This window comes from Pagrus pagrus (assembly GCF_965226575.1).
Source record: "Pagrus pagrus genome assembly, chromosome: 4".
NCBI classification, from domain to species: domain Eukaryota; kingdom Metazoa; phylum Chordata; class Actinopteri; order Spariformes; family Sparidae; genus Pagrus; species Pagrus pagrus.
In genome coordinates this window covers 8,314,195-8,326,741 of record NC_140188.1, presented here as the reverse complement: position 1 = coordinate 8,326,741, position 12,547 = coordinate 8,314,195, and the positions used below count along the sequence as shown (strand labels likewise).

Genomic DNA, 12,547 nt, shown 5'->3' with positions numbered 1-12,547 from the left:
ATGAGATCATATTCCTAGAATTCCAAGATTTACTTTGACCAAAATTATGAAGGGCACAGCGAGTACCTTAATTAGTACTATACTTCTCAGAACAATATACAGTTGTTTAATCTAGAAATAAAACAAATAAAATGCTCAGAAGAGTTTTGCAATGAAACAGTTATAATCTCTTGAAGTGGCCACTGGAGAAAAGCCTCGATACGATGGAAAGGGAGACAAAGCTACTACATACTCCATATCTGTAATATAGTAATTTCAGAGATTGCTTTGTTGTCTTATTGTGTGTATATTCAATGTACGTGAGTAGTGTAGAACTAGTGTTAACTATTGTACAGTCCACAGAATGTTAACACGACCACAACGTAGTCACAGAGAACACATCATCATCCTCTGACGAAGAAAAAGTTAATTAAATAACAGACGTACTTAAAATGCTGAATATATAATATGCTGTTATTGACTGCTGCTGGAACTTAAGGGTTTTGATTGGTAAAACCCTAATAGATAGTATTTTAAGACCGGTCCTTGGTACCATTACATACTCACAAAGGAATCCTGCAAAGCAAGGAAATGGATGAAATAAAAACTACTGTCAAGGAGAAAAAAAACTAACTGTGGTATGTATGTATTTATGTAATACATAAAATTGATCCTGATAAAACATTTAGAAAGACCAGACCTAATTAGTCTTGGAACTGGGCTTTTCTGGTCCGGCAGCCACCATTTCACTTCCTGGTGGCTGCTTTCTCTGCACTGAATTGATGTTCAGGAGGGCCATGAACTGAGATGTGTTGGAGGACGCTAAGCATCTTGTTAACCATGCAAGATGTCCGGTCTCATTTATTTCTCACCATGCTCAACACTCCACACTCACAGCAAGATGAACTCATGAGGAACACTTGTGTGATCACCTCTATGACCTTCATGTGCTCAGGCTGGTCTTTCCTTCCAACAGCAACCTTAAGGAGCTGCTGCCACAGCAACTGGGGTTCAAGTTGCCTGTAGTGACGCTCAACGAGGACTTTCAGGTCAAGCCACTCTTTCTTAGCTGCTGCTACAAAAGTCCCTACATGCTCCAAGTAGGGATTGGAAATGCTACATCAATTCAATGAGCTCAACATTGCCAAACGATGCCAGTTCAGCTGTGTCATCTGGTCAGTTAGACAGATCAAAGAGGATGGAGGTTGCCTTCAGAATTCCTTTCTCAAGATTATCAAAGTGTGCTGACAGAAACCTACACGTCTTTGATGAGTAAGTTGAAGATGGAGTTGAGCTTGACATTCTGCCAGGTGTTTCCAAGTCCATTCTCAATGTGTACCTACTGGATCGCTGGGCCTGGGTCTGTCTCAGTTTTTAATTATTCAATTAAGATTAAGAACAATTTATTCATTGTAATCAATATAAATGAAAAAAAAACCTTAGATAATTTACATTTAAAATTTTATATAATCAAGCACAAAATGGTTACTCAAAAATATAATCAACTTGCAAAACATCTTCACACTTTGATAAAGGACTTACATAAATCTGTTTTAGCAATTCACATAGAAAATTATGTCAAAGAATAAAACAAAACAAATTTTACCAACCTGCATGGCTACAGTTGGATGTGCTGTCCTTTGTAGTCGATCAGAGACTGTCTGCAAGGTCAGTTCTCTCCCTCGGAAACAGCAGGCTGAGCTGCTTCAACCTCTGAAAAATGTCAGACACCAAGTCACCATCTTATCTGTGTCAGACCTGATAAATGGAAAGGATTCTCCCTTTAATTACTAGACTGCCCTCCCTGTCATTTGGATCACCATCTCAATGTGAATCACTTCAAAATTCTTCACCAAACCTTCAAGGGCCCTGGACATATGTGGAAGATGATGACTTCCACATATGCCCAGGGTTCTTGAAGGTTTGGTTGCATTAAATTCTCCTGGTTTGACCACATGTATGCCCAAGCTTTCCCAAGTACATAGAGCCCGTGGGAAGCCGTTGCACAGTTGGAGTAGAACTTGTAAAAACCATTCAGCGTCTCCTTCAATTCAACCAGCAGAGGCACTGATTTGATGTTGTCAAGCGCTGACAGCTCCAGTCTGTGAGCCACACACCAGAATGGTACAAGTGAGGGACACAGTTGTTTCAGCTTGGCTGCCACTCCATTTTTATCTCCCATCATCACAGATGTGCCGTCACAGTCGAAGCCAAACATCCAAGATTTCAAATCTTGCTTCGTCAGACCCACATTCTTCAAACCAACAAGTATGGCGTCAAGGGATGCCTTAGCTGTAGGCGTGCTCAACATGCTCCGATGAACCAATGTCAACAAAATGATTGACAGGCTTGCCATCTTCCACATAGTTCATGTAGACCATCTCATGGTCTTTCCACTGAGGGGTCTACACTGGAATGGGACATGACACAAGAAGATTTACCTATGGCCTGGACAGGTCTTGTCAGTCTGTTAAATGTTGCCAAGCTTCAGACAATTTTTGAGATGTGAGAGCCAACTAGGTTTGAAAACATAGCTTTGTAATCTTTTCAGTGATTATCAAGTGACTGCTTGTGTTTATTTTTTCAAACTGGGGCGAATTCAGTCAAATGTTCTGCTGTGGTTTTGGAGTGGTGCATCTGTATTTTTCAAACATTAACTTAATTGAAAAGTTTGTTCCATTTTGCAAGACTGGGAAAAGAGCAACATCTTTTGCAGAATATTATTCCAGTCTCTGCATCAAATTCTGAAAATGGGAACGTTTTCTTTCACTTCGGCAGCCATTTACATTTTCTATTTACCTCACATTTGCCTAAGCTTGAGACATTTGAAGCAATCTGCAAATAGAAAAGAAAGTTTTACTAAACAGTGTATAGCCCACAGTATACTCACATGGATTTATAGAAGAAAAAAAAATGTTGCATCAATTTTACTAAATCAGTAGAATAATGATAAACCTACTGTATTCATTAATTTGTATTTAACAGAACAAGTTCATAAAATACATTTGCCAATGAATGCCTGTGTTTACACTATCTCTGTTTCCCCTTCCAGGTTTGTACACACACACACTAATACACACAGAGGCAGCTGCAGGATTGCTCCTTGCTGGATGGCTGAACTCAAATTGTCTCATTACATAAAGTTAATGTTTTTCAAGGGACCAACATTAGTAATGTTACCAAGTTAGCTAGCTAGCTGGTAGGTCTAAGATGAAGGAGTTGCTCAACTCACTATAATTGCAAACGTCGGCTGCTGATTCCTTAGCTAGCAAGCGAGAACACAACAGTAACATTACCGTTAACATCAAACAGTCAAACGTCAACTAGTAAAGTTAACATTTCTACTAGTCAAGCCTACCTCATCAAGCTGGGTTGAATCCTCCAGTGTGGCTGTGGCTTGTTGAAGTCAGAGTGTCAGCTCCGCTGTGCATTTTCTTGATGCATGGTTAAAAAAAAAAAATGGAGCATCCCACCACAAGATACCTTTAATATTGGGTTTCACTCTGATAGACAATGCAGGCAGTGACATTTGTGCATGTATGTATTTAAAGAGGTTTAACAGTCAGTTTAACTGTCATTGCCATAAAAGGTTGGTTTTTGTTCAACCCTCATCCCAAATTAATTTCCAGAATTTCTTTACATCCTTCCCCATCCTATTTTTATCGGCTCCAAGATAAAGAGAGGTCAAACCCTGGCCACCAATTAGTTTCAAGAAGACAGTGGAGGAGGTAAAATAACCTAAGTATGTTTTTGACTAATTGGATTTACAATGTACAACCATATTTTTGCCATTTACTAAAAAACATAAACCTCACAACATTCTGAAAACATGCTAGTTATGTAATGTCACCCTTGAATTTCTTTTGAAGCTCACATTGACATGGCAACTACTGTATATAAAAGGTTTTTATCCCTGCCACAAATGTGACGTGTCATTATCACATTTGGCAGAGCAAACTGTAGGCATGCAGCACAGGCTCACTCTCCTGCCTGCGTCTCTGCAGCACATAGTTCACCTTGACAAGAATACCATATCCTCAGCAGAAGGCGTAGAATCATGGGTAGCAGAAAAGCTGATATCCAGATGTTGACCACAAAGAAACTCTTGTTTTCTACAAACCACAGTGCAGCCAAAAGAAGCAAAACCTTCACCAACACACTTAACACACTAGTGGCATTTAAAGTGTAAGCTGCTCACTCCTCCTTGTAGTATTGTATGTATAACCTGGAAATCTGACAGTAAACCCCGATTTACCCACCGCACTTGCTTATTTTGAGTCTTTATAGGTTTAGTTATGCAATGAGACTGCCTCTTGTCACAGTTATTCTGTTCACTTCTCTGCAGCTTCACTTAAATCAGTCAAGCATACACAGAGATGCTATTTGATGACACACAACAATCTAAATTTTATCTGGCAATATGGATCTCTGACCATTACCAGAAGTACACCAAGTAGTTCAGGGCTCAACAGCTAACCAAATCATAAATAACTGCTTGTGCAATGTGAGCACTGATGGATAAATGGATCAGTAAATAAATGGATGGATAAATGAATCAACTAAATAGGATCTATTACATTGATGAATTACAAATTCATCAACTGAAAAATAAATAAACTAGAAAGGCGTAAAGGGAGGGCACAGTTTGTACTTACTGTTGAGTTGTTGTGCAATTCATCCCAGAGAGCTTGAGTTGGAAAGGATTGACCTGCCCTACAGTATTACTGACAAATAAATTAAAGATTTGCCCTCAGCTTGTGTAAAGCATGTTACTTGCAGTTCTCAGCACAAGACAATTAAACAAAACATTTATCAGCTTTCCTCAAGTTTCCTTAAGCCTCCGTTAAATAATAGCTAACTTATATAGCACAAGTGGGAGTAGTTCTCAGTACTTATCTGACAGAAGACAGTAGCTGACAGGAATATTTTTTAAACGGGAAATATTACTGTTAACTCATTATTCCAAATGCCAGGTAAATGTTTGATATTTGTTTTCAGAGAATGGCTCTAATCTTCTCCTGGTCTGGCACTTGTCCTCTCCTGTCCTCCCACACGATTCGCACTGTCATATGCCACAGCGGAGGCCCATTAATCAGAGCTCATTTCATAAGGGCTGAATACACAACTCCCAATTCTCGTGCATTAACCTTGTTGCTGCCCCTTACCACCCCTGAAAGTTGGCAGTCGTGTGCTGCATGTGCTTTCCTGTGTTTGTGTGTGTGCACGTGTGTATATTTTGAGCCCTTGTCACTTCTTAGTGTAGCAATTCCTGCCATGCTATAAATAAAACCAGTCACAGGGAGGGATGGAAGCCAGTGGAGTACTTTGACAGCAGAGGGCATAGTGGCCTTGTCTCCGTAGGCTATGAGGATTAAAACCGGTCTACAAACTGATACTACGTACCTGGCACTGTACCTTTGCACATTAAACACCAGCATACAAATATTTATGACCTGTTTTACTTCCTTCTGGATGTCAAATCCTTTGACACATTATGACACACTTTTTTATTCCTTTTACTGTATCTGTTTGAATAATGTTTTATTACGTTTCTAGTGATGCAGCAATAAAGAACATTATGGTTCTTTAGTATTATCCACTTGGATTCATATCTCTGTCTATTCATCTGTCAGTAATTTAGTCGGTATTCATTTCCCTGTCGTCTCTCTGTCAAACTAATAGCAACTTCACATACAATCTGAGCAGACCCTAGATCAGTCCCAAGACTAGGACTACAACAAACATAAATCAATAGGAAGTTAGTGTAGTAGCTGGAGGCAAAATGACATCGATGGCCCGGTGCATGCTCTCCATCCAAGAATAAACACAGCAGATAAGATTTGAATTTACCTTGACCCTGGGCATCCAGTAAGTGACCACAGAGAATAAGAAGGAGCTGGAACGTAGAGGAAGGCACACCTACTCGGAGGGAACTGCATCCCACACCGCTCTGGCTCCTTGCCGCCATGGCACCATTGGAAACTGTGGGAAAAAAGACATGCATGCTGAGAAACAAGCTATTAAGATGTTGACAGGCTTTACTATTTTATTTGCACATTCTTTGATATAGTTGGGGGAAAGGCCCATTAAACACATTGTTCTAAATAAACAAAAAGAAAATATGAGACTACTGGGCTCATGGGGCCCGGCAGGAAAGATAAATAATCTGGCAGATATTTAATTCACCAAATGGTCAGTACTAATTATTCTCCAGCCAAAGTACCACAGCTATTAATTTTAAAAAAAGCATTTACTGACCAACAATTTATCAGATTCTAATAAAACAGTACCACACTTTCAAGAGGAACATTTATGGTACTGCCATTATATTTAATAAAAGTATTACTGTTAAAAAATTCAAGCAAATATACAGCAAAAACCAAAACTGCAGCCCTTCATATCAAAACAGTTTACATGAATACCAGCAACAGATTAGATATTATACAGATCTATAATATCAAGTCTTCTCACACTTGGGAGGGGAGTTTGGCCAAAAACCAAGATGTGCCCTTTTCAAAAGTTTAATCTCTAATCTCTCTAATACTAATGTGTTTACAGATAAAACAACTGACATAAAATGTGGGCAAAGCTCCATCCTGTCACTCTAATAAGTGATGCACGCTACGTGGCAAAGTTTACTAAGTGCTATCATTCACTCTGACAGTTCACAACAAGCTTCCGAAGGAAGAATGAAATCAATAGACCTACACTTTTTATGCACTCATTTATATTCACATCTTGACACCCAAGAAAGAGATTAATTATTTGGCACCGTTGCATCGTTGGACACGTAAATAAAACCAATTTGCTGTGCCCCCACATACAAAAAGAGACACCATGCAAACAACAGGCTTTATGTTTTATCACCAACCATGACATCCCATCCAAGAATTCCTTCCCTAAAGTCTAGCAGCATACTGCTTTTGCTGCCATTCAACAATGGTAAAAAAAAAAAGAAAGTATTGAATATTTAATGGTATTAAAACCTCACATCGATAACTTGGTGTATGACCAGAACTAAATTGACGTACGTGTAAGAAAAATGAGACAGTGAGCCTGCAGGACAGGATAGTTATAGTTATATTAACATTTTGATAGCGTGTTATATGTACGACACACCACCAGGGGATTTAAAAAGCGGCTAGTAGCGATTAACAGCTAACTCAAAGAGGAAGAACAGCAAACAAAAAGGTCTGTGTCCCTGTTGTGGCAGTATTGTGCAAACCCTGTGTAAAAAAAAAAGGGCTAATACAAGCTTTACTTGAAGGAAAAATAATGTGGACGTCACCTTCTGCCGCCAGAGCCAAAAAATGGAAACAGATCGAGTTGTAAAGATTATTGGAAGAAAAATTACAGAAATAACACTTTTTAAATTTCTAATTTCTTCCAACAAAATGGAAAACATCAATTGTTACTTAGTGGGATGTCAGCTGGAAACATAAATCAGTATCTTTGAAATTACTTCCTCTTCTATTACTTAAGATAACTCTTGATCTCCCATTCAAGTTACAGCTCATTCACAAACGATGCGTTTCAGCCATGTTTTTCAGTCATCCGTCTCACATGTATTTGACGGAAAAGATACGCACCTAATATAACCAACTCATCCACTCATGTACCACTGCCAAAAACATTGAGTATTGAAAGCATACATTGCATTTTGGATCATGTACTTATCAACTGAATATACTTTCTAAAAAAATAAATTGTAAAGTTTTAGTCCAGAAACTTCTCCTTCTGTGAACAATTTGGATTATTTATGAGTTATACAGTCACAGCACAACATTAAGCGAAAGCTAAAAACCATTCAGCCATGCAGGTAACAAAATGAATATTCAGGGGGAATAACACTGGTTATAAACATCTTCAAGCATAAATATGACATTCATGAACCATGCTGATTAAACTTAATACAGGTGCATAAAGATTTAACTTTAAACAATGAAGACAGCCAACAAACTTTTTAAGTGAGTCTCAGAAAAGAACAGCCTAAAAAATACTGCAAGTCTTCAGTGCTGAAGAAAAGGCTTTCATTTTCTAATAACAAATCATGAAGAACTCATTATCTCATGCTAGCAATAACTACTTTACACCCCCATCCCCCCACACGCGTAGTACCTTCACTGTTTCTGCACCTCCGTCTTGTGTTTCTGCTGTATATCCCTTGAACGAGTCCAGCTCCCGCTGCTGCCTGAGTGACTTTCTTCTCTTTGCCTCCGCTGTACAACTGGCACAGCTCTCTTCCCTTTCTCCAGCCAAACAGCCCATCTGCAAAGATAGAGGGAGGGTAAAAGAGAGGAATAGGGAAAAGAGAACAGGAGAGGAAAACCAATGGATGGGAATGAGAAGAAACGGTAAAGAGAGACAGATTGCTTTGATAATGTAGATTGTCAGGAGCTGCATTCTGCGTAAGCCAATGTGCACAGAGCAAAAATCACAGAGTTAAACTAATTTGATTTCGCATTCCCTCAGTGCTGCTGTTTCCTTTCCTATTCATTTGTTCGCATTTCAGCTTTTGAGCTTCAAATCACAAGCCTGGCCGCTGTGCACTTAAATCACAATCTATGTAGGATCTCATTGAGGCAGCAGACGGCGTACCCTATAGCCTTTCAATGCACAAAGTAACATAAAACATCTGAAATTCACAATAAGATGAAGGAAAATAAAAGTACTGTGGAAAACTGTTTCTCTTTAACAAGGGATGAGAGCTGGAAAAATGTTGCATGATGCTGCTTAAAATCAATACAAAATTAAGACTGTGAAAGAACCATTATAACAACGGGCAATAAAAAAGATAGTTAGAAAAAGCAGGGTCTATATATCAGTATCAGCATATACGTAAGCAAATAAGCAACAAGATATACAGTTTGGGCTGTGTATTGAAGTTCGGTACTTTGATGGCACTGACTGAATTGCCTCAATATTATCAAATATAGAAAGATTTCAATACCCGAAGAGTTGTGCCAAGGTCTAATAGTGCTGCAGATTGCCTGTCTCGAGGCATGCAGGAAAATACACCCAGAGACGAAGCTCACCACGTGTATGTGTAATGTAATCTTTTCTTAAAATGGGTATCGAAAAAAATTATTGATCAGGAACCAGTATCAAAGTCAAGGTATTGGTATCAAATTATTTTTTTAAGGATACTCTGCCCTAACTGCAGTACATACATGCCAGAGATATGTTTGAGGTCAGTCTCCATTTAGAGCTGCAAATATAATAAAAAGTTAAAATTCTCTGATTCCAGCTTCTTAAATGTAATATTTTCTGGTTTCTTTACTCCTCTAAGACAGTAAACTGAAAATATTTGGGTTGTGGACAAAACACAACATTTGAGAATGTCATCTTGGCCTCTGGGAAACATTTGACCAAACAATAAATAGATTAATTGAGAAAATAACCGCCAGATAAGTTGACAATGAAAAATTATTAGTTGCAGTCCTATCGCTATTACATAATATGTCTACCAGATCTGAACAACGGGCAATCTATCAGTGACAAGATAACTACATTGAAAGTTGATGCATAATGCTCTCCCTACCCCGAACAACTAACTGCAAGGCTTTAATTATCACTACTCTCATGGAGCTACACAAGATTATAAGGTAGACTGGGTAACTCTCAATTGTTTATGCTTAAAGGTTCTCCTAATTACAATACATTACTTTTGCAATGTAGGCACAGATTTGGCTTATTTGATTAGTCTTAGTTGTCTTATATTCCTTTATAAAGGATGACAACATGCCCTGGATGTTGTTTTACTGCTGATAAATCTCTTTTACAGGCCGTGTTTGTAATGTAAGTCTAGATTAAATTTGACATTATTTTCCCAACCTTCTGTAATCACATCACTGTCCTTGAAGACAGGAAAGTCAGAGCAGAGAGGAGTTTAGCTGGACACCCTCGAGAATGTAAGAATTTAGCAACTTCCACAAAAATGCAAGCTGACGCAGGGACTTGAACCCGGTTCTACAGCTGAAGGACACTCTCCCTGCTGACTGCACACCCTGCTGTCCTAAAAGCACATTAGTCATATGCCACCGTCACCTTTGAATTCACCGATCATTACCTTAAAATAGAAAACACGATGTAACACTTTTAACTCCAGGTCTAATTATAATCACTGTTTCCTTTCAAGCCTGAATTAAACATCATCAAAATTAGTGACATAAGGCAGCCCACAATGTGACCTCTTTTATTACTGCTTCATGCTTTTGTGTTTAAATGAGTACAATGTACAAAGAACCACTGTGATCACAGACTGGTCCCTTAATTCTTCTCTCAGCTCAGCTGTGTTAAATAATAACATAAAATATGAAATTATGAATGGAATGGGGAAAAGCTAAAAAATACAATGGCAGCACTAGTAAGCTTTACATTTTTCTGTACCTGGCTGGGGTATTTGGCTTTAAAGCTTGACTTTTTGCATCATCAAGTTGTAAACATACAAACATGAAATTGGGTTTCATAACACATACAGCAGTGTTCTTCAATCCTGGTCCTCGGGGACCTCTGTCCTGCATGTTTTAGATGTTTCCCTGCCCCAAAGCACCTGATTCAAATAATCAGCTCGTCATCACTCTCTGCTGAAGCCTGACAACGACCCATTCGTTTGAATCAGGTGCGGGAAACATCAAAAACATGCAGGGTAGGGGTTGAAAAAAACTGACCTACAATATACATATGGGTATATAGTATACATGCTATTTTATATCTTCACAAAACAAAGCCTTTTTTGAAAATGCCAGGAGTAGAAAGTACAGATGTGTTAAAATGTAGTAAGTAAAAGTAAAAAGTTATCAGAAAAGTAAATATTCAAGTAAAGCACAGATACCTGACACATTTCACTGTGACTTTTACTGCACATCCAGATCCCAGTATATCCCTCAGCCATACTCAAACTTATGTACAGTAGGCCTACACAGATGAGATGACATGATATCAGCAGCAGCACATCCGCACCTGCTTTCAGTCGCATCATTAACGGGCCCTCATTTGCAACACCTGTGCGTTGACTCTGTAAAGTCTCCACACCTGTCGTGAAAAATATGTTAATCAAAAGAAAATCCATAAAGCTGGGCACACATGCTACAATAACGAGACAAGTGGGCCTATTATTCAGGAAACGGTTGTCAATGTTAGCAAAAACTAACTGTTAGCTAATGTGGAGTTTTCAGCATTTCAGCAGCTTGTCGTCTGGTTTCCACTGCAATAATTGAGTCAAGCTGCTCGCTCTAAAGCTGGCATTTGTATAAAATATGCACATTATAGTCTGTTCACTCACTTTTAACGCTTCTTCCTGCGTGTAGAGGTGTTATTAAAGGCTTTTGTCTTTGTTTTCTGAATTAAAAGCTTAATTAACGGAACAGCTAATTGTTCAGTTACTGCTTGCTCGCGCTCTGCCAGTTGGAAACGTCATACGCAGGGCGTGGCCACGACGTGAGTGACGTCACACAGTCCATCCCCCCCACCAAACCCTTCCTCAGAAACAGAGAGCACAGTCACTGTTTGATTGAGCTAAATTCCTATTTCCCATCATAACTGTTTCAAAGCTCCTTTTTTTTCATGCTGCCATGAATAATATGATTATAAATGAAGTGCTAATACGCTGGCTCCAAAAAAAATACTGAGAAAATGAGATGGAGTGAAAGAGCTTGAAACACCGGTGGGGGGAAAATGATTTTCAAAATGAAATCACAATATTTCAAGAGAAATAAAGTCATAATATTACAAGAATCAACTCCTGATGTTATATAGTCTTGGTAATACAAGAAAAAAGGTTTATATATTTCATGAATAAAATATCATGATTCTAATGAACATACTTGATTACATGTTTTATGTGCATTTCTTGTGTATAGTTGCGAATACATTTACTTTTAGCTCTGATAGTCTGTCATTGGAAGCACATTAAATAATCAGACCACACACTTCTAATTGTAGAATGTAAACTCCCCTCTTCAAATTTGCAGAAAAATGACTGAGGACGTGAGCCTAGTGTCCTAAAAGCTCACACAATGCCAAGTGAGGCTCATCTAAAAAATGTTTATAAGGAATCAGGAACAAAAACATGGTCAGGATCAAGGCTTAAAATATGGAACCACCGTTACACTGTAGGTGCATTCATTAGTTGTGGTACATTTGAAGTGTTTGTGGGGATATTAGGCTCGCATTGTGTACCCATCTCTTTTAATTAACATCATTTGAACTTGAAATGTATTTTTCAAGTATTTCTGCTGCAAGCCTTCTTGAAAATACCAAGTCAATATTCAGTTCAATGGCATTGACACCGTGTCTGTTTTTCCTCAAAGCTGATTGAAAGTACAAATTTCAGAGCTTTTATTTATCCCATCCCTCCGACAAACTCTGAATCATTCTTACAAACAGAAGCAAAGCAATTAAACTTGTCTGCTGGTGTTAATGAGATGTTGAGAGTTGAATGGATTTGGTCTCATGAGAAGTGTCTGTAATTGCTTGCTTGATTTTTGGTTAGTGGGATATGAGTTGCAATAAATTCTCTTGCAGACTTGTTTCCCATACTTAATGAGCAGTGGTGTGTTATGTGCAA

The 12,547-nt window shown here is 38.5% G+C and overlaps 1 protein-coding gene and 1 long non-coding RNA gene across 9 annotated transcripts in view; both read right to left on the bottom strand.

Moving 5' to 3' along the window:
• robo2 (roundabout, axon guidance receptor, homolog 2) overlaps positions 1-8,167 on the bottom strand; it is a 311,369-nt gene extending 303,202 nt beyond the window's left edge. For 7 of the 8 annotated variants that reach the window (XM_084351850.1, XM_084351851.1, XM_084351860.1 and 4 more), the window contains exons 1-2: positions 8,098-8,166; positions 5,830-5,961 (exon numbers count right to left, since the gene is read on the bottom strand). In XM_084351850.1, coding sequence (XP_084207976.1) covers positions 5,830-5,947 — 118 coding nt within the window. In that variant the 5' untranslated portion in view covers positions 5,948-5,961; positions 8,098-8,166. Of the gene's footprint in view, positions 1-5,829; positions 5,962-8,097 lie in introns of all 8 variants that reach the window. The other variant, XM_084351853.1, reaches the window with a different exon arrangement.
• Positions 8,168-8,189: 22 nt separating this feature from the next.
• Positions 8,190-11,390, bottom strand: LOC311256633. Its single transcript, XR_014622511.1, has 3 exons — positions 11,264-11,390; positions 10,942-11,013; positions 8,190-8,247 (listed from the first exon to the last, which is right to left on the bottom strand). It is a non-coding gene; the product is annotated as an uncharacterized lncRNA (long non-coding RNA).
• Positions 11,391-12,547: the final 1,157 nt, after the last annotated feature.